At 39.0% G+C, this 15,644-nt stretch overlaps 1 protein-coding gene across 3 annotated transcripts in view; it reads left to right on the forward strand.

Moving 5' to 3' along the window:
* FTO (FTO alpha-ketoglutarate dependent dioxygenase) overlaps window positions 1–15,644 on the forward strand; it is a 352,540-nt gene that overhangs the window by 85,279 nt on the left and 251,617 nt on the right. For all 3 annotated transcript variants that reach the window (XM_008513156.2, XM_070613663.1, XM_070613662.1), the window contains one exon: window positions 6,142–6,219. In XM_008513156.2, the coding sequence (XP_008511378.1) occupies window positions 6,142–6,219 (78 nt within the window). The remainder of the gene's footprint in view (window positions 1–6,141; window positions 6,220–15,644) is intronic.

A 15,644-nucleotide genomic window follows, 5' to 3' on the forward strand; every position in this document is an offset into this window, starting at 1 on the left:
TTCATTCCTTTCTGTAGATTTCTATCTTGTATTGTTTTCTTTCTACCTGATGAGCTTCCTTTATCATTTCTTACAGTGAAGCACTGCTGATGTTGAATTATTTCTCCTTCTCTGTATCTGAAAAAGTGTTTATTTCACCTTTGCTTTTGAAGGATATTTGGGCTTGGTATAGAAACCTAGTTTGACAGATTTTTTTTTCTTAGTTCATTGAGAAAGTTTCTTCACTGTCATCTGGCTAACGTTCTTTCAGCAGGATATTTTGTTTTATGATTTGTTCCTGTGTACATACTATTTCTCTTTCTCTGACTGCTTTTAAGATTTTTTCTTTTTCACTGATTTTAAGTAATTTGCTTGTATTGTGCCTTAGTGTTATTTCCTCATGCTTTTTGTGCATAGGTTTCTTAGAACATCTTAAATCTGTGGCTTCATAGTTTTAATCAAATTTGGAAAATTTGTGGTCAGTAGTTTTTCTTTCTTCCATTCTCTCTCCTCTTCTTTGATGACTCTAATTACATGTATTAAACTGCTTAAAGCCATCCCACATCTCACTGATACTCTTCATTTTTTTCACTTGTGTTTCCCTTTGGGCAATTTCCATTGCTGTGTGTTCACTCTGCTTTTCTTCTGTGATAGCTAATCTGCTTTGAATTCTGTCCAGTATATATTTCATCTCAGACATTGTAGTTTTCCTGTCTAGAAGCCTGATTTAATTTTGTTTATTTCTTCTGTTTCTCTACTTACCGTATTTAGTCTCTCCGCAGCTTTTTGAACTTGTGAACTAGTTATGTCACTGTTTATGATGTATTTGTCTGCTAATTCTGTCATCTGTGCCATTTTGGGACCAGTGTCGATTTATCGATTTTTCTCTTCATTGTCAGTCATATTATTTTGCCTTGTAGTTGCCTCTTGTTTTACTTGCCGTGTCATTTTTGGTTGGAAACAGTTTTCTCCTTTCAGTCTTGCTTGTAAGCTTTGTTTGGAAGGAACAGAGCAGCATTCTGGGGCTAATTTTTACCACCATGGAGGTAAAATCCTCCTGAGAATCCTTCCTGATGTTTTGTGGATTATGAGTTTTCTGACTCTGGCTGGGTTTTTGATCAGTTACAGCATAGGCTCCCATTATTGGAAACTGAACAAGAAATGCTAAATAGATTTACAAGAAAAATCTTGAAAGCACTGTAGATCTCCCAAAGCAGCCAGGCCTTGAGGGTCCAAAACAGTGATTATGAGCATTGGTTTTAAATTTTAAAAATAGGGTTGATTTTAATTAAAATTACTTAAAACTTTTGTGTTTGTATATTCTTTTTAAGTTAAAAATTGAGCAATTCTTGAAAGATAAAAGTTCTCTTGCCTCAAAGTTGCCATGGTGGAATGTAGTGGAAATGTCCTTGTACTTGGGAAATGAGAAGACGAATTGTGATGCTCTCATGACCAGTAGTGTAATCTCTTGCCAGTCACTTTATATCTCTGGATAGGCCTTAGTTTCTTTATCTGTTCTAAAATTTTACAATAATTTTTACTTTTATCACCAGTATAGTCAATTGATGCATTTTATATACATATATATATATATATAAACTTTTGTGGAGAGTTTTTATGTTTCTGTTGTAGTTCACCTGGGCAAATTAATATCTGAATTTCTCATGTATTTATTTATTTATTTATATTTATATATTTATTTATTTATAAAAGAAGTATTTATACTTCTTTTAGCATTACTCTATGGCATAAAGCGTAATTTGATGGGTTACACATAGGTTCTTTCATAGATCATTCATAACCAGTAAATAAAAGCGTGCTTTTCCAGAAATGAGTAGGCAACAATAACAACAAATGGTTGCCAAAGTGTCTTGAAGGTTTTTTTATGTGCTCGCCACTGTTCTTAGATTTCTATATGTGTTACTTCATTTACACCTCACGGGGGATAAGAAACTAGTCCCAAATCACGTATCTAGACTGGTAGGACTGGCCTTAGAACTAACAGCATCCCTTTTTTAGCATGTGCTTTGTTATACAGACCCCTCCCTCTATTTGAATACTGTTTCCCTAATATCTGTATAGTGTAGAGTTTGTGAAATGCCATAATATATATGATTAATTTCATTTCTTCTTGACAACACCCTGTGAAACACTGTTTTACAGATGAGTAAACTGAGGTTTGGAGAGGTTGATTGAGGTGTGGTACCAAATCTAGGAAGTGATAAGAGTCTGGACTCAAATTCTGCTCTTGCCTCCAAATTCTGTTTATTTTTACCATGCCGTGTTTTTAGTGAGTGTAGGAAAGCAAATGCTGAGTTTGTTAAAATACTTTTTCTTTTCATTTAGAACAATTATGTCATATGTACATATGAAGTATTTATTTATACTTCTTTTGGCCTAGCTGCTTCTCGCTCATCTTTCTGGTGTTAATTTTATTGTCTCCCTCACTCATGCCCCGCTTAAGGACTAGGTCAATTTTCTTAGTTAGTATTTGAAATCCTCAGAAGATCGGGGGATTATTTTTACAACAGTCATAAGCCTTTATTTGTGATTGCATTTTTAAAAGACTTTGACAACAAAATTAAATTTTTATTGAATCTGACAAAATATGATGCATAGTTTAAAAAGTATTATGTGGAAAATGAAAAACATAAAGCATAAAGCATAAGAGTTGTTAGCAGCACAATCTGACAAAGCTATGGGACCGAAAACAGACTTCATTTGTAGGTGAGATACAAGGTCACATTAAGACTCATAATCCAGTTAATCTTTTTATGTAATCACTGTAAGATTCTCAAACCATCTCTCCTTGACAAGATCTGCAAGCTCAGATACAGCTTAACTTTTCACATCGAGTCCGAGGCTTTGGGTTCAAGTTTCTGAAGTCCACCTTCTTAAAAACTTCTTAAAACCTTTATAGTTTTGAGTTGTACTGTGTTTTCCTTAAGGTCTTGTGTCCGTTTCTTTTACTCTCTTGAGCTCTGGAAATGGGAGGAGCCCTCACGGAGGGGCCTTCATCTGCTCCTCCCGCCCGCTGGGAGAGCCAAGGCTGTGCACTCTTTCTAGCTTTCTGTGTGGCATTTGTGAGCAGCTCGATGTATCTGACACCAGTGTGACAGCAAAGAAGCGCGTGAGCAGAGCAGGGTGCTGTAGGGCCCGGCCGTGAAGGTTTATCTGTACGTCAGGCCACGGAGCAGCAGTTAGCCGGATCTGACAGTCAAACAGGAATGAGTCTGCCTTGCTCCATAGTGCATTTTAATGTTGGATGTGTTTACCGACTGGTTGGCATTTGACACAAAGAAATTGTCAGACCTGTTTTTTTTTTTCCCTCTTCACTCTTTCGTGTGCTAGTCTGTGATAGTTTCCCAAATAAATACTTGACTGTACATCTCAAAAGTATGCACTTTTTAAAACAAAGCCAAAAGTCATGTCATCTTCATATTTATACTGAATTCTGTGTTAAGAATTGATAGATAATATGTTTGAGTTGATAATAGGTAGTAGTTGAATAGGCAGTGTGTTTACATAGTTCAAAAAGCAAAACAAATAAATGGACTATTTTGACTAGCCCCACCCCCAGTGCCCTTCTAATCATTTCCTGCCTCTGCCCCTGACATAACCCCTTTGAGAGTTTGTCACATATCCTCTATGTTTCTGTACGCAAATACGAGCAAATGTTCTGTCCCTTGCCTTTTACTTCCTGGAGAGCTTTTTATTTTGCTAACAGGGAGCTTGCCTGTTTTCTTCCGTGTGGCACTGTGTTTCATTGAGTGGATGGACCCTAGTTTGTGTAACCGCCCTCTGTGGATGGACACTGGGGATTGTTTCTAATCTTTTTGTTTGGTTGAGATGTAATTCACATACCATAAAATTTGCCCTTTTAAAGTGTACAATTAAGTAGTTTTTAGTATGTTTCCAAGCTTTTGTTCTACAGATAGTGATCCAGTGAGTAAACCTTTGCATACATTCTTCTGAACAGGGTATAAATATATCCATAGAAAAAATCCTTAGAAGTAGGACTTCTGGGTCAAACGGGACATGCATTTGCATCTTGATGGGAATTGTCAGTTGTCCGCCATCTGTATTGTATTGTTTTGTACTCCTGAGCACGAGAGGACTTTTTTCTCCATAGTCACCCCCAGAGTGACTCTGCCGTTTTTAAAGCAATTTTAATTTTAAGAATGTGTCATGTTCATGAACTACCAATTTAATCTAACATTGATTCCTGATTGATTTCACCAAGATAAATAAGACCAAAAGTTTTTTTAAGGTAATAAGCTCCTTATACACAGATTAGCTTTATAGATTCTCCCAAAGAGATCTTAAGGTGGAGCCATTTCAAGATTTGAAGTATCGTGTGCATTTGAATTATTCAAGGCTTTTAAAGATGGGTTAATATTTTGGGTATTTAAATATCTGTCTATAAAAAGGACTGGTAAAAGATTCATAGGAAAATGCAGGCTTTCCTGAGCTTGAAGTGGAAATTGAGGTATAGATTTTGATTAAATTTGTGATGGAGTGCATAAATATGCAAGTATGTTCTTGGAAATATCCTTAGTTCTTTCTATGTCCTAATGATGAAAACAGATAAACCGTTTAACCAGTGATTTATCTAAATGAATGGCTTGTTTTGGTATTATAGGTCCTGTGTAAGGGAAAACTGTTCATAGTTTAATCGGTAAACCAGTCCTATCATTACAAATGAGAAAATACCTATAGTCAAAGCAGAAAACTTTAATTAAATGAAGACATTAGAATTTTGCATAAGAGTAAAGTTTAATTTTTTCCTTCCTTAGGTCAACTGGTTGCTAAATTTCTATTCCCTTTTTCCTTTCTTCACTTTGGAAAATTATACAGAAGATACAGAAAGGATTTGAGTTCTGCTCAAAAGGGTGTTTGCTCTGGCCTGCTCTGTGATGGGTTTGTGAGAGAAGGCTGCTTTCCTGGGGTGGGGGAGGATGCTACTCAGGGCCACCGTGTCTGATTGAGCAGGTTGTTCACTGCACAGAAACAGTGCCCATTGGAGCACGTTGGGGCTCAAATCCAGTTATGATCACCCAGCCATGTCCTATGGAATGGGGCTGCATCGACTCAGAGCAAGGCACACCATTTTCTAATTCTTAGAAAGGTCCCTTAGTGGCTGACAACAGCCTGATGATCCATTTTTATTTGAAAATAAGATGTTTCTGCCTTTCCTCTTTTTTTTCTTTCAGAAAATTTCTATAGTATATAAATGTATACTATACAGAAAATTTCTATCGTATATAAATAATTTGCATACACACATATATGGCATTTAGATGTCATGGACACACACACACACACACACACACACCCCTCCCCCAACACCCCATGTATGCTTGAATGTAAGGTCAGATATTCTTTGGGAAAAATCCCTCAGAAGGGGAGGGTGTCACTGTGTATGTATTTGATTCCTTATAAAGTACTTTATAATTTGGGGTCCTCTCTTAGTTACTTTATTTGAAGAGCAAGGTACTACTTGGCGAGACTAGTATCCTGAAATGGTCTCAGACACTGCTAGCTGTGGATGCTTAAAAAACCTCCTTCTTAAAATTTGAAAAGAAGCAAAGATGCTCAACACAGATTTAGTAATTATTCTAGAGATGAAAGATCACTTTAAAAAAGTAATATGTAGGTGGATATGATCTCAAATAAATGTTTACAGGATGAATAAATATTCCAAATCTCCTGACATTATGCTAAGGGATACTTTGGCTTGGTTTGGTATTTCCAGTGATCGTATCATAGGAGGAGTCAGAAACTGCTGTGTCTCAAGCAGATATACAGATGGGAAGATTGGCTCGCAAGCCGAATCGGATGACTCAAAAGGCGACTCTAGTGATGAAAAAGGCCCTGATTTAAAGACGCATGTCAAGAGTGAATCAAATTGTTCCATGAGATGTGACAGTGAATAAAATCATTATTTCTAAATTAGTGCCTTATACAATGTGTAACTTAAATGTGTGTAATTAAATTAATACTTTTTATAATTTGCATTTGACTAATTTCTATCTCTAAAAGTTTATACATTGAAGTTGGCTAAATTTTTTTGGGTAGTCTCTATTGGAAAAATAAGGGATTCTCTTATATTTTGGGTCACTTTATATTCAGTCACCTATAATAATTATTATTTTTAAACAGAAACTGAGGCTCCTTGAAGAGCTTGAAGACACTTGGCTCCCCTATCTGACCCCCAAAGATGACGAATTCGATCAGCAGGTGAGGCCTCTTAATGTATTCATGAATTTGTGGTGATTTGTTCTGATCTACCTGATTTTACCTATGAAGCCACTGTGGTCTGGAGAGGGTACATGGGAGGTGAAATGGTCTGATTTGGTCCTCCAGTGGGTCCTCATTACCCGGAGAAGGGATAAATTCCTCACAACCTGCTTTCTGCTGTGGACTTAGTGCTTTAGCAAAGTGTGCTGAGTCTTCTTCCCCAGACATTCCATGCTCTTCCCTTCTTCCTTGCTTCTGCTCATTCTGTTTCTTCTGCATAGAATAGCCTTCTGCTCCTTATCTTGTTGCCAGATGGCTACTTCCTCAAGACGTCCTTGTGAGAGTTTCCTCAACTTATCTATAGGTAGGCTTGAGTGCACTCTGCTCTGTGCTGCTTGTACCTTATAAATCGCTCTCTTGTACCTATCACATTATATTGCATTTAGGGGATTCTGTGTCTCTCTGCCTGAATCCTTCAGCCCTCTTTCAAATTACAAGTGACAAAAACCCCAACAAACTCATTGTGGCAAAAAAGGGAATATATTAACTTACTTAAATGTCTAGGAGTACATAGCTGAACCAGCTTCACAAAAGATGTCATCTGACCACTGTTTTTCTCTTTCTTGGCTTGGCTTTCCTCTGTGTGACTTCGTGCTGGATACGCTCTCACCTGCTAGCACAGGAGGACTGACAGCCTGAGGAGTATGTGGTCTTAGGCACGTGGGCTCTTAGAAGAAGGTGATGATTTCTCTTTCCCTGGTTCTATCTGATTCCTCCAGGCGTGATCTTGTTGACCTGGTTAGAGTCCTGTGCCTGTCCCTGAACCAGTCATTGTGCTCCAGGGCATGAGATGCTTCTGTTTGCCTGGCCTGGTTCATGAACCTAGCAGAGTGGGAATATGACCACTCCCACTGCATGGACTGTGAGTCAGAGACGGATGGTTTTCCCAAAGGAGAATTAGAGTCCTTTTCCCAAAGGAGTGGAAGGCATGCAAGGCAAGCAACAATAGTACACTTTGACCTATCCTTTCCTACTAGAATGTAAGCCCTTGGGGTATGAGAATTGGGCCATGTCATCTTTGTTTCTCCTGCATCTAACATGTGGTTGTATATAGCTGATTCTCAGTAATCATGGGAGGAAGAGAGGAAAGAAGATTCTAGACTACCCATCTAGAATCCAGGTCTCTGACTTCCAGTTCACTGTCAGTTCCAGGACATTGTCTGTCATCTCCATTCTCATTAGATCTTCACTATCTTTCACATCATCAGCCCTTTTATGGGTCGTTCTAGTTTCCTCTTTGCCTCTCATTCTTAATCCTCAAAGCTGCGGTATGTTTTCTAACCAACACATACATCTGAGCATGTCAACCCCCTTCTTCAAATCCCGCAGCGGTTGTTCATTGCCTGGCTCCTGCATTTCCATCCTCACCTCCCTCACTCTTTCACCTTTTTCCCGGACTGGACTTTTGCAGGACCTCATACCAGCTATGTGGTTTCATGTTTGGGGCCTTCTTGCTACATCCTCTGCTCATGTGCCGCCTCCCTTCCTTGGTGAACTCCTCTGTTACCTGACCTGTTAGGAACAGCTCGTGTGCCGTCTCCTGTAGGCCGCTTCCCTGACACCTCTGCTCCCTCTTGTGTGCACCTGTAGTACTTTATGTGTACCTTTATTATCTTAGTTTATTGTAATGATTTTTTATACGCTTTTCTCCCTTACCCTCTGTCCTTTTTACAGTGCCTGGCACCTAGTAGGTGTGTAAGTAATTTCCTTGAATGGACGAATGAATTAATGTGTAAATTAGCTAGTTTAAAAAGCAAGTAATAAAATAATGATTAATATGATTTGCATTTTGCTTTTACGTACATGCACTCCTCCCCAGGGCATCTGGAAAGATTCGCAGGAAGTATATAGAACTGTTATATGCCAGAGGTGGTAGGGTTTTCTCTCCTTTGAGCTTTCTAGTTTTCCAAATTATCTTAAATGAACATGTTTTCTTTTGTAATCAGGAAAACAATAATTTTAAAAAGTACCCTTAAAACGGGTAAACCCACAAAGTGCAATCAGTTCTTAAATCCTTACTAATATTTTCGTAGATAGAAGCCTTCTGGTACATGATTACACACATTGTGTAAAGCAGCTGCCAAGCTGTTTGAGCTTTTGTGTGGTGAGAGTAGTACATGAAGAATTAAACACAGAGGTTATCAGCCACTGCGCTCCGAGCAGCCGCACACTGGGGATAAAAGGAAACTCAAGGGCAAACAGAACGACTATCAAGGTTCTCTTTTATCTTCCAAGACGCACAGCAAACCCGATACCAATATCTAATCACTTTAAGTGCACCTTATAATAAGGCTGAGTGCTTCAACAAAACCTTAGTAAAGTCAATCTCTGCTCTTTAAAGATGAAGTGAAAATGCTTTTTAATGACATGAATAAATAGAAAGTTCAGCCCTGACATTGGGTCCCTTAAATAGGCCCTAGCCACAGGAATGCCAATCCAGCTGCCAGTCATAAAAACAAGACTTTTTTGTAGCTTCCACATTGGATCTGTTTGTTGACCTTTTGCCAGGGACTGCCCGTTTGCCAGGGCCCATGCACCATGTTTTTTTGGGGTTTTTTTTTGAGGAAGATTAGCCCTGAGCTAACATCTTCTGCCAGTCCTCCTCTTTTTGCTGAGGAAGACTGGCCCTGAGCTAACAGCCGTGCCCATCTTCCTCTATTTTACGTATGGGATGCCTGCCACAGCGTGGCTTGACAAGCAGTACGTAGGTCACACCTGGGATCCAAACCGGCGAACCCTGGGCCGCTGAAGTGGAACGTGCGAACTTAACCGCTACACCACCGGGCCTGCCCCCACCGTGCTCCGTGTTTTATGAGCACCCTCACATTTAATCCTCACGGCAGCCTCATTCATTCATTCCACAGGTAGATGTTCCGCACCTGCTCTTCTTCAGCCTTGAGGTGCTTGAGGCAGGCTTTATCATTCCTCTTTTAGAAATCGGGAGACTAAGGTGGTCACGTTTCTGAGTGGCAGAGCTGGAGTTCAGGCCCGTATTTATCTGACTGCAGAGCCATGCTCTTTCCGCTGTACTGTACGCCTGCCAGTATGCAGGCTCACATTCAAAACACCTGCAGACAGGTTTCTTGGTTTCTGATAAGACCATAGAGGAAACAAACACAACAACAAACTCAAAGCAGAAAAGCCGAGAGAACCTCTGTTGGTTCACCACAGAGCACAAGGGAATGAGGATTACACAGAAAACAACTCTGGCCTCCAGATCCACAAATGCCACCCCTCTTACCTAGAGAAAATGCTGCTCTCCTCGGTATTCCCCACTGCTTTCAATTCTTGTGTGCTTTCCATGTGCCAGGTTGTTCTGGCACATTCTCAGTGCCTCACACATATTTGCTCAATTAAATCTTACCACAACCCTCTGGGGCATGTTTTTTTTAAAATTCCGTTTTAGAGAGGAGGAAACTGAGGCACAGAGAGGTTTAAAACTTTGTTCAAGATTTATAAGCAAGAAGTGTCAAGATCAAGGTTTGAGCCAAGGCTGTCTGGCTCCTGGGTCTGACTGTGAAATACCGTCCCACTGTATTTCTTGGTGCTTCTGGGACTCCAGTGCTTCTGTCCCGCTGATCCCAAACCTCGTGTCTCGATCGCTGCTCTCTCTTGTGCCCTCCAGTGCTCCAGTTCCAACTGCCCACTGGGCGGCCCCACCTGGGCGTCTTGCGGGCACATCTAACTCAACAGGATCCATGTGAATTTATTACTCACTTAATGAAACAAATGCATTTGGCTCACCCACTCTGTGCCAGGTAATGTTTTTGGCATTAGAGATGGAGTTGTGAAATGGACAACTGATTCCTGCCTTCTTTGAGCTTATTTCTTGTGAGGTGGGTGGAGGAGAAAGGAGTAGAAATTAAAAAAAAATAACTGAAAAATAAACATCACAAGGGAAAACTGGTGTGGAGATAAACAAAGCAGGTACAGGGGATGGGAAATACCACGCTAAGTGGGGGCTTGCAAATAGGGTGGTTACAGAAGGCCTTCTTGTGGTGACATTTGAACAAAGACCTTATGGAGGCATAGGAGCAAGCCATGTAGATACTTATGGAAGAATGTTCCGGACATAGGGCACAGCAGAGCCTCTAAGATATGTTTGAGGAAGAGCACTTGAGCCTAACATATTTGGAGCGATGTGAGAGAGTTGGGAGAGTAGAAGCAGATGAGATCAGAGAGCAGTAGCCCGACTCTACAGGGCCTTGCTGTCTGTGAGAACGCTGGCCGTGACTCTGGGGGAGATGAGGCGACATGAGAGGGATTGGAGCACAGGTGTGACAGGATATGACTTACATTTTGGTAAGGATCCGTTTTACGTGGAACCTGCTGTCCATTCTTCTCTCTAGTGGCATCCCCCTTGTCCTCCTCTTCAAATTAGAAACCCTGCTATCCTCAGCTTCTCCCCACGGCTGCCATCCTTCGTTCAGCCGCTGGGCCCTGGCCATCCTGCCTCTTCAGAATCTCTCAGATTGTTTCTTCTTTTTCAGTTCCACCAACACACTCTCAGTTGAGACCCTCATTTATCACCTTCCACCAACACGGTTTTAACATTCTCCTAATTGGTGTTCCTTATGCCCTCTCCAGTGCCATACGAATTGTGTCCCTATAAATATGTCTGGCTTGTCACTCCTTGCTTTATAATTTTTGCTGGGTCTCTCTTGCCTCTCAGGTAAAGTTCAGACTCCTCAGCATATCCTATAAAGTCATTGACTGTGTGACCCCAAACTGCCTCTCTGGTCTGATCTCCACCCATTGCCTAACACGCTGTCCAACCTTCACCTCGTGTCATACAGAGTTTCTTGCTGCCTCTTGGCTCCTCTGTGCCCTTCCGTCCTTCCGTGCCTTTGTGCCTCTTATGCCCTGGGTCTGGAGTACCCTCCTCCCCCTTCCTGTCAGGTGAGCATCTACTCACCCTTAAAGACATTGCTTAAATCCAACCTCTTCCGTGAAGATACCAGGAAATCCCACTTGTTTTGCCTTCAGAATATGTTAAAAATCTGACCATTTCTCATTACCTCTGCTGTGAACACTATGGCCAAAGCTGCCATCATCTCTTTCTAACAGGGTTGTAATAGCCTCCAAACTTTTCCTGCCCCCGCTCCAGGCTGTTTTCGGACAGCATCTGTAGTGTGCTCTTTTTAAAACAAATCAGCTCGTACACTTTCTTGCTCAGAGCCCTCGGATAGCTTCCCATCTTGTTCAGAGTAAAAGCCTAGGCCCGTACGTTCACCTACAAAGCACAAGATCTGGTTCCTGACCTGGTTCCTGACCAATTCTCTCCCCTTATTTCCTGATTTTCTCATTTTCTCCCCGCTCTGGCCTTCCTGCTCTTCCTAGAATAAACCAAGCACACTCCTCCCCGAGGCCTTTGCACTTAATGTTCCCTCAGCCTGGAACTCTCTTTCCCCAGGTGTCTGCAGGGCTGCCATCCTCATTTCTTGCATTCCTCTGCTCAGTTGTCATCTTATCAGAGAGGCCGTCTCTGACCATCCCGTGTAAAGTAGCAACCTTCACCTCTCCTACTCCTATCCTGCTTACTTGGATTTATTTCTCTCCATAGCACTTAGCACAGTCTAAAATACTATATATTCTACTAAGTAAATAATAAATAAGGAAATTACTATATATATGATGAGCTATATATACACTATATACTTATATACTATATATATAAATATGAGCTCCCGGAGAGCGTGTAAAGTTTTGGTCTCTCTGTATTCCCAACACCTCATGGTTTGCAAATAGTATGTGCTGGATAAATATGTATTCAATAAATGAGAATTTCCAGATTTCCTTCCTAATTATTTCTTCCCTGCTCTGTAGTAGTATATTCATACTTCTATTATGATAAATTCTTCTCTAACTATTGGTTTATATTTTTGTGTATACAGTTAAGACTGTGAGATGCTATAAAACAGAACCTAACTAGTTTTTGTTGTATTTATGGCACTTTGTACAGTGTCTGGTACATAGTGGATATTCAGTAAATTTTAAATTAAAAAAACTGAACTATTGAATGAACGAATGAACAGGCATCTTTGGGTCACTTTGTAGCATACCACATGTCATCACAAGACTGCTTGTGATAGCTGTAGCAAGGCCTAAACAGTGATTTAGAAGAGCTCTTCCTTTGGAAGACAGCTCAGCATCATGCAGCTAGAAGCTGGGCCAAATAAGTTTCTAGCCCATTTGTCTTGGGACATAAGCTTTTCTTTTTCTTTTCTTTTTCTTTTTTTTTTGAGGAAGATTAGCCCTGGGCTAACATCTGCCGCCCATCCTCCTCTGTTTGCTGAGGAAGACTGGCCCTGAGCTAACATCCATGCCCATCTTCCTCCACTTTATATTTGGGACACGTACCACAGCATGGCTTGCCGAGCAGTGCCATGTCTGCACCCAGGATCCGAACGGGTGAACCCCGGGCCCCCGAAGCAGAACATGTGCACTTAACTGCTGCGCCACCGGGCCAGCCCCAGGACATAAGCTTTTTGTAATAAAAGTTATGTAGAAAATATTACTACCAATATAGTGCACATTTCTATAGAGTGCAAAATATAAAATGTTACCAGCAAGATCTATGAACAGCTAGATTAGAAGTATACTCCCATGAATCAGAGTATCCTAACACTATTAAGTGAGGGGCATTTCCTAAGTCATGAAGATTTTCAATTTTATTTAGCTGTATTGAAGGTTGAGTTCCAGTGGGCTTCATGTAGGTGAACTTTCACCTCCTGTAAACTTCTCTCTTATTCATTTAACACCAGTTCTGACTTCTCAGTATGATGAAATTCTTTCAGAAGCATCCCTTGATATGAGAAGAGGTAGAATTTTTATATAATGGTTTAAAATAGGTAGAAAAGAAAGCCTATTCTCCAGAGAACTTAGCATTCCACATCTTTCAGCCTGGCATGTTGGCAACTTATATCGAAAATACCCTTCCAAATGCTTATTGAACTATGTAATCGTCATTTATGTCAGATTCTTTTGTAGATCTCAAGAAATATATTCTGTGACCAGACAACTATTAATATAATTGCATGACTGTACCCTCCCTGGAAAAACTTTAATGAGTTTAAACGAAAAGATTCTAACCTATTTGAAGATCTGCCAGCAGCTGTTCCATGTTATTGTGCGATGTCTGCTGTTCCACACGCACCTGTCCACAATGGAGAGTGCACTTATTTGTTTGAAAGACTGAATTAATAGTAAAGTATTTAACGTTCCCTTCATTTCTCGAGTAACTTGTTCTCTTTAGAGAAAAATTTAACGAACGCTACATGACACTTTGATGTGTCAGGCACTAATGTAAGCACTTTATAAATAATAGGAGAGTGTGTAGAGGTTTGGGGATTTTCTCTCTTGCGTTTTCTTGAAATAGTGACAAAATTAGCCAATTTTTATTGGCTAATTATTTAAATTAGCCAATTATTATTATTTCTGTTCATTTGTGTATTCATTGAACAACATTCCAAATCAGATTTAAATAGTACCAGAAGTTATATTGAAAATTTTTGAAAATTCAGGGTCATCAAAAAGAATTTGCCGGGGGCCAGCCCCGTGGCTGAGTGGTTAAGTTTGCACACTCCGCTTCGGTGGCCCAGGGTTTCGCCAGTTTGGATCCTGGGCGAGGACATGGCCTCGCTCATCAGGCCATGTTGGGGCAGCATCCCACATGCCACAACTAGAAGAACCCACAACTAGAATATACAACTATGTACTGGGGGGATTTGGGGAGAAAAAGCAAAAAAAAGAAGAAGATTGACAACAGATGTTAGCTCAGGAACTAATCTTTAAAAAAAAAAACAAAAAAAGAATCTCCTGGCAAATATAAAAAATATCATGAATTCGAAAATTTCAAAAATTTGAATACAACATCTGTTCCTTGAATTTTTCTGATTTAAAAGTATTTTACATTTACTTTGGAATTTTGAAAAATATGCACATATCTAAGGAAGAAAATTAAAATTACACTGAAGTTCACTACCCAGAGATAACCACCATGAACTTTTGACCATATTTTTGCCAAATCTTTTTTTCTGTGAGTGTTTACAAATATACATTTTTTTCTTTTTATGAAACTAGGATTCTGTTATCTAAATATCTTGTTAACTAATTTCTTGTGTAACAACAGTTTGTTACTTAGATTTTTTCATAAAAAAATAAAAAATTCTTCTAAAATGTGTTACTTTAGTATTCCATCACATAGATGTACCATTTTCCCCTCTAATTCATCATTGGGCATTTTGGTAGTTTTTAGTTTTCAATTATTATAAATAACAGTATCATAAATATCCTTATAATCTTGGTATATTTCTCTAATTATTTCCCTGTGATAAATTCTTAGAATAAGTAGGTGAAAAGATATGCACATGTTTAGATTCTGATAGATTTTGTCCAATTGGCCTTAAGCAAGGTTGTAATAATTTGCATTCCTAATTACAGACTATCAGAATATTTGATTTTGTCTTCACCAAAATGTGTATTACTATGATAAAATTTTATTTTTTGCAAATATGATAGGGAAAACCAAATTAAATATAATTTAATACAAATTATCTTAATTTGTATTTTTCTGACTTTGGTGCAGTTAAATTTTTTTTTCTATGTTTAAGCACCATCTCTATTAATTTATGTGTGAATTTTTCTATTTATATATATGTATAGTTTTGTCTGTATATATATTTGTGTTTAAATTTGGAATGGTTCTTTATTAAGAATATTAAGTCTATTTCTGTCATATAGATTGTGAATATTTTTCTCCAGTTAGTGTTTGCCTTTTCATTTTATAATTCTTTTTATGCAAAAGTTTAAAATTGTGTATTCATATGATTCAAATATATCAGTCTTTCCTTTTAAAACAGTTTATTGATGAGCTTTGTGTATGTCCAATTTATATACCATAAAATTCATCTTTTCAAATTGTTTTCAATTCGTTAATTTTTGGTAAATTTGCAGAGTTGTGCAACCATCACCACAATAATTTTAGAACATTTCCAGCATCCCAGAAAGACCCTTCATGCCTCTTTGCAGTCAGTCTTCTCTCCCATCCACTGCCCAGACATTCACTAATCTACTTTCTATCTGTCTTAAAGCTTTTATTCTGTTGTTCTTATAACGAAATCTTGAGCACTTATATTTAAGCTAAGTGCCGGGGATATAATGGAGAATAAAATTGCTACCATCTCCTTCTTCTAGGAGATTTCAGTCTTGTAGGAGAGATTATTAAACAAAAATAGTTCAAATGAATATATAGTTAGAGATTGATGAGTGCTATGAAAGATAAGTAATGTGTGTGATGAATAATAATGGGGGATACCTATTTGAGATCCGAAATTCAGGGAAGGTTTCTCTGAGAAAAGTGACCT

Source organism: Equus przewalskii, chromosome 3 (assembly GCF_037783145.1).
Source record: "Equus przewalskii isolate Varuska chromosome 3, EquPr2, whole genome shotgun sequence".
Classification (NCBI taxonomy): Eukaryota; Metazoa; Chordata; class Mammalia; order Perissodactyla; family Equidae; genus Equus; species Equus przewalskii.